The sequence below is a fragment of the Hydra vulgaris genome, chromosome 02 (genome assembly GCF_038396675.1).
Source record: "Hydra vulgaris chromosome 02, alternate assembly HydraT2T_AEP".
Taxonomy (NCBI): Eukaryota; Metazoa; Cnidaria; class Hydrozoa; order Anthoathecata; family Hydridae; genus Hydra; species Hydra vulgaris.
In genome coordinates this window covers 6199387-6206532 of record NC_088921.1, presented here as the reverse complement: position 1 = coordinate 6206532, position 7146 = coordinate 6199387, and the positions used below count along the sequence as shown (strand labels likewise).

Genomic DNA, 7146 nt, shown 5'->3' with positions numbered 1-7146 from the left:
GTTAAAATATTTAAAAAATTAAAAACAACAACAAAAAAAAAACTATTTACAAGTAAGATAAATTATATGAGATCTTTAATTTATATATAAGATAATTTTATTCTGTTCTAATATTTGTGTAATGTTAGTTTAAAATAATATATTTTAATATATTGATTTTATATATTAGGTAGGTGCCATTCTGTTCCTATCTTCAGAAGTTATTTATACCTATGCAATACCTTCGCTCAGGTTAAAGAAGGGAATACTAGTCTTGCATTTAATGTATGTAAAAATCTAGCTTTTATATATTAACTTGTGATCAGAGCAACTGGTATCTTGGTTGGGTATGATCTTGTATGTATGTGTATTTAATTTAAAAAATGTATTGTCCTTCATTATATGTAACATTTTTTTATAGATATATTACATATCCATTCGATGTTTATCACCAGAAGTTAGTTCTACCTTTGCAGTACCTCTGCTCTACATACCTCCTTGCTGGTTAATGAATGGAATATAAATCTCATATCAAGTTGGTGTAAAAATTTAGTTCAATAAATTAAGAATTTGTAAACGTTATCAAAATTTTGAGTGGAGCAATTGTTTTTTTGGTTTAGCATGAGTAAGAATCTGATATCAATTGGATGTACAAAGATAGTTTACTACTTAAAGAACCTATCAGTAAACCAACTGATTATAAAACAGTTTTTAATGGGAATAAAAACAAATTTTCAAAATATTCCAATTAGCTATTTGTACATTCAAACACTTTATTTACTGAGAGAAGAGACTATAGATTCAAGTGCTATAAAATAATTCTACTACTAAAAGCGAGGTTAATTCAAAAACTTAAACTCAAATTTGGTCATGAATTATTTTATTAGACTTGGTGAGTGTTTTCTTTATTAACAACTTAACACCATATTATTCGAACTGTATGCACAGAAAAAAATAAATGCCTAAGCTTTAAATGTTTTGACTAAATATTCCAAAATCGAATCTTGGCTTTATTTTGCAATGCAATGAATTTATTGGCTTAGGAAAATAAGTTTCTAAAACAAGAACTCCTAGGTTTAAAAATGTACTATTTTATCAGCTAATCCCCCTTTTAACCACATTTTTCATGCGAAAAGTGCGGTTTGCTTTCAGACCTCAATAAAGTCTGTTTTAGCAATCCTTAAACAATTAAGTAAGGTTTTTTTGTTTTTATAATGGTCAAACAATGGGTTTATTTGAGAATAACTATCAGAAATATATTTTTCTGATTTTTTTTTGATAAAAAGTAACATCAAATTACTTGAATTCAGCCAACTTCATCATTTGTCGCGTTTTTTTTAAACTTAAAAAAGTTTTTTTACTAATGCATTAAATTTCGTAAGATGAAACATTTTATTGGTGTTTTTATTCTTTTCACAAAACAAAATTATCTTTAATATTTTAAAAGTTATAGAAGTTTTAGTAACACCCCTTGAGTCAATATTTTCAAAAAATAACAAGAAGCCGTTAAGCTCGGTTTGAAACAGCCGTGGATACAACAAATCACAAACAAGTTGGTACAACAAAGTTGTTTTTGAAAATCTTGTAGAATACTTATGGAGTATTTCTTCAAAATAAGTTTTGGAGACAGTCCACATTTTGTTTTATACATGAACTGTAAAACTAGATGAGTGTTAAGTTTGAGAAAATTAAGGCGCCAAACTTTTGCCCTTACTAACCCTGGCAGTAGTTGCATAATTTATATAACAGTGAATAAATGAGTAATTAAGTTGTGATAAAATTTTTTTTATCTAAATATATTCTGAATTTTTAAATTAAATTTTCAACAGATATGTCAGAAGTAAGAAACTCAAATGCCACCAGCCCGCTTAATAATATCGAAGAGCCATTTTCATTTGAGTTAACCGAATTACTCAATAATAAAGCGAGAAAATCTCAAAAGTTAGGAACATTACGTCGAAAAGTTTAACATTTAATAAAAAAAGGAACAATAACGTAGCCTGTATGATAAATCTTTAAAATTTAAAGATTTTAATTGATTTGAAAAATTTAAAAGATTTTAATTGATTTGAAAAATTTAAAAGATTTTGATTGATTTGAAAAATTTAAAAGATTTTGATTGATTTGAAAAATTTTAAAATTTGAAAATTTTTGCAAGACTCTATAAAGTCCCAATGTTCTGCGATTGAGAATATATAAAAAAGTATATTAAATATACTTTTTTCAATTGCAGAACATTGGGACTTTATAGAGTCCTGCAAAAACCTTCAACCATGTCACTAAGCATGTGTCATGAAGCAGAAATAGGATTTTACTTAATTTTCTGAAAAAAATTTCAATTTTTCAGCAGGCATATTTTCACAAGGTATTTATAAGGCATATTTTAACAAGTAAAAATGTATTTGCATATGCTATATTTTTGCATTCCATGTTTTTATCACTTTATGCAGTATTATTTTTTGTATTAACTATATTATTTTTGAAAGTCTGGCAATTTTTTAATAAAAATTTGTGGAAAAAAAAGTTGTTTCTAACTTAATATAAAACATGTTTTGGTTAAAAATCAACAAACTAAATATCTCTTGGGTGAGTATAATATGTTTTATTTATAAGGTTTAAGAACTAAAAAGCATTTCATCATTTAAACGGCAATCTAAAGTGCATAATCTTAATTCCTGACATATATATTTAATATACGGTATTTATTTTCAGAATTTTGAATTTTTTCTTCTTTTTACTTATTCCCGGCGGTTATTTTTTACTGTTTTTCTCCCAAATGCTTTTTGCAAAAAAAAAAAATTTAGGGTTATGTAATAGTATTTTAATTTCGTTAAATAGAAAATAAAGTTCAAGCATTTATCATTGTTTTTTTTTATAAAATCTGCTAGTTAAAAGTTATATTATATAAAGACGCTTTTTTATTTAAAAATTTAAAACTATATATAGAGACGCTTTTAAACAGCTCTTCAAATATCTATCAACCAAATATCAAAATAAAAGATAAATCTAAAATGTCAGCTACGCTTGTAGAAGTTAAAAAAATGCTAAAGGAAATGTTTTTAGAATATAGAAAAGAAATGAAAACGATGCTCAAACAACAACAACAAATATTTATAGATATCTTGAGCGCAAATACAAAAATAATTAACGAGAGACTTGACAAAGTAGAAGAAAACTCTAAAGAAAACGCAAACAAAATAAAGATAATGGTAAAAGATATCGAAGACATAAAATTGAGCTTAAACTTTCATGATGAAGTTTTTGACAAAAAACTCGCAACTATCCGCAAGCAAAACAACGAGCGAGTAGAAAAGGAAAACATTACAACGCAAAATATAAATGAAAAGCTAAGAAAGTTTGAAGATAGATCGAGAAAAAATAATTTAAGAATAGACGGATTACCAGAAAGTGTGAAAGAAACATGGAATGAAACTGAGGAGAAAGTTAAATTATTTTTAGTAAATAAATTGGGACTAAATGAAATAGAAATCGAACGAGCTCATCGAAACGGAGTCAGAAAAGAAGGATCCTCTAGAACAGTTATAATGAAGTTGTTAAGATACAATGATAAAACAAAAATTCTAAAAGAGTCATATAGACTAAAAGGTACAAAGACTTATCTAAACGAAGATTTTTCCCATGAGACTGTCAATATTAGGAAAAGACTCCTGGCTGAAGTAAAAGAAAGACGCAATAATGGTGAAAATGTTGGTTTAAGGTATGACAAAATTATTAAATTAAATAATATCCAAAAAAAAATAACACTTATTTCTGATATTTATATCTTAGCGTATATATATATATATATATATATATATATATATATATATATATATATATATATATATATATGTATATGTGTGTATGTATGTGTGTATGGGTATGTGTGTGTGTGTATATATGTATGTGTATATATGTATATGTATATATATATGTGTGTATATATGTATATGTGTATATATATGTATATATGTGTGTGTATGTATATGTATGCGTGTAGGTTTTTAAACTGTTAAATTTTTAATTATGGCAATGACGGAAACAAAATATTTTGAAATTTTTGATAAAGAAAACACTCTTCTTCTGAACAATAACAACGACCCGGACAAAAATTTTTTTGAAAACAACTCATTTAAGTCTAATTACTACAGCATCGAAGAATTATCTTGTTTTATAAATGCGTCACAAAATACATTTTCAGCGCTGACATTAAATATACGCAGCATGAGTAAAAACTTTGAAAACTTTAAAGATATGCTAAAAGACATAAGTCACGAATTTACGGTAATATGCCTTTTAGAAACATGGTGCAAAGACGAAAATACCATAAACTCAAATTTTCAATTACAAGGATATAAAGCTCTCCATTAAACTCGTAGTAGAGGTACTGGCGGAGGAATATGTTTCTACATACATAATACAATACACTTTAAAAAAGTAGAAAGCCTCAGCATACTGAACGCAAACTGTGAACTTTTCACGGTTGAATTAACAAATCAAAATAAAGCAAATGCGTATATAAGTGGCTTATATAGGCCGCCAGATGGCAATATAAAATCTTTTAAAAAACATATAAATCTGTACCTAAAACTGGCTAAAAATAAGCGCTTATATATAATGGGAGATACTAATTTGGATCTTTTAAAAATAAAAACTAATAGCAATGTCAAATGCTTTTTAAATAATCTCTTACAGCACGGCGTAGTACCCTTAATAAATAAGCCGACTCGAGTAACTCTCCAAACCGCTACCCTCATCGATAACATATTTACAAATAATACTATAAAATTTAACATTCAAAGCGGAATAATAAAATCTGACATAAGTGACCATTTTCCAATATTTTTTCTACTTAACAATTTCATCAACAAAAAAGAAAACAAAACAATGATTATAACAAAAAGGCAAATAAATCAAACAAATTTAACAAAGTTCCGAAGCAACTTAGCAATGGAAAACTGAGATCAGGTTGTTAATTGCAAAGACACTAACACAGCTTACAATATTTTTAAACTCACTTTTGCAAGTTTGTACGAAAAAGCGTTTCCGAAGCTTGAACAGTTAACTAAACTCAAAAACCTTAAAAGTCCTTGGATGACAAAAGGTCTTATCAAATCTTCAAAAAAAAAACAAAAGCTTTATGAAAAGTTTTTGAAAAAAAAGACTTATAAAAACGAAAAAATATATAAACAATACAAAAATCTATTTGAAAAATTAAAAAAGCATTCAAAAAAAACTATTATTGCAATTTATTAGAAAACTATAGCGGTAACACAAAAAAAACATGAGGCGTAATTAAAGAGGTAAAAGGGAAAAAAAAGATGCCACCAAAGTATTCCCGCAATACTTAAAAACAGATGAGAATGATACAGTAGCCAATAAGGCAATAGATATTGCAGAGAAATTTAATAATTATTTCATAAAAATTGGGGAAAAACTAGCTAATAAAATAACTCCTTGAAAAAAATGTTATAAATCGAATTTAGAAAAAAAAACGTCAGTTATGAACGAGCTTGATATAATTCCGGATGAGCTTAAAAAAGCATTTAATACCTTACAACAAAACAAAAGTCCAGGTCTAGATGACATTAGCGTGAACGTTGTAAAAAATGTCTACGATATTATTGAATATCCCCTTCTGCATATCTGTAATCTGTCTTTAAAAAATGGGGTATTTCCTGATCAGCTAAAGCTAGCAAAAGTTGTTCCTATATTTAAAAGCGGAGATGATTCTATAGCTTCTAACTACAGGCCTATTTCTATTTTATCATGCATTTCAAAAATATTAGAGCGCATAATGCACAATAGGCTTTACAACTACCTGTTAAACCACCACCTGCTTAATAATAACCAATATGGTTTTCAAAAACACCATTCAACAGAACACGCTATAGCCAAACTTGTCAACGAAATTTTAAATGGGTTTGACAACAATAAATACACTCTTGGGGTTTTTCTCGATCTTTCAAAAGCGTTTGACACAGTCGACCATGAGATTCTTCTTTATAAACTGTATAATTATGGAATAAGAAATAACAATTTAAAATGGTTTCGCTCTTACCTTAATAATCGGAAACAAGCTTTATCATATGACAACACTGTAACACGACTTAAAAACACTACTTGTGGAGTCCCACAAGGATCAATTCTTGGTCCATTGTTATTCCTCGTTTACATTAACGATATCTACTTATCTTCTAACATACTTAACTTTGTCCTTTTTGCTGATGATACGCAAGTATTCTTTAGCCACAAAAACATTAGCCTATTATTTAACACTGTTAATCAAGAACTTGAGAACCTGAACGAATGGTTTAAGGCTAACAAACTCTCTTTAAATGTCGAAAAAAGTAAATATATTCTTTTTACAAAATTATCAAAATCTGAAACCCTCCCCTTAAAACTACCTGATTTACTAATTGATAAAACAAAACTTAAACGAGAATACTCAATCAAGTTTTTAGGCGTAATTCTTAATGAACATATTAGCTGGAGTAATCATATCAAAGTAATAGAAAATAAAATATCTAAAATTATTGGTATCATGTATAAAACAAAACATCTTCTGAACGCAAATTGTTTAAAAAATATTTATTTTGCATTTATTTATAGCTACATCAGCTACTGCAACGTTATCTGGGCAAGTACTTATCCTTCAAAGTTAAATACAATCTACAAAATACAAAAACGAGCAAGTCGCTTGATATTAAATGCAAATAAATACGCTAGTGCCAGACCACTACTAAGAGAAATTGGAGTGCCTAATGTCTATGAAATAAATATTCTTTAAATAATAAGTTTAAAAATGGTATGCTACCAAGCATTTTCCAAACTTACTTTTTTTCTTTAAACCACAAATACGAAACTAAATACTCAATAAATAACTTTTTTATACCTAAAACATTATTAAAACAAGCTGATTTTTCGATATCTTGCCGAGGGCCGCGGTTATGGAACTTGGTTTTAACGAGTAATATAAAAACTTTAACCTCAACTCAACAATTTAAACGTGCAACAAAACAACACTTATTTGATTTTGATACAAAGCAATTACTATCCTTTTATTAAAAATTTTGATAATGTTATTTAATTAACATCTAATAAATTGACGCAACATGTTAATTATATTGTATGGTACTTAAAACATGTTTGATATTATTCTATATT

At 27.3% G+C, this 7146-nt stretch overlaps 1 protein-coding gene across 1 annotated transcript; it reads left to right on the top strand.

The window, feature by feature from the left end:
- The first annotated feature begins 2990 nt into the window (after positions 1–2990).
- On the top strand, positions 2991–6769 carry LOC136075761 (uncharacterized). The gene is made up of 2 exons (XM_065789198.1): positions 2991–3697; positions 6592–6769. Exons 1-2 carry the CDS (start codon positions 2991–2993, stop codon positions 6767–6769), a joined length of 885 nt encoding a protein of 294 aa, XP_065645270.1.
- The last annotated feature ends 377 nt before the right edge of the window (positions 6770–7146 follow it).

Coding starts and splice junctions, on each gene's coding strand:
- LOC136075761 (XM_065789198.1), top strand. CDS start 2,991: ATGTCAGCTACGCTTGTAGAAGTTAAAAAAATGCTAAAGGAAATGTTT. Junction 3,698..6,591: donor GGTGAAAATGTTGGTTTAAG/GTATGACAAAAT, acceptor ATTTATTTATAG/CTACATCAGCTACTGCAACG.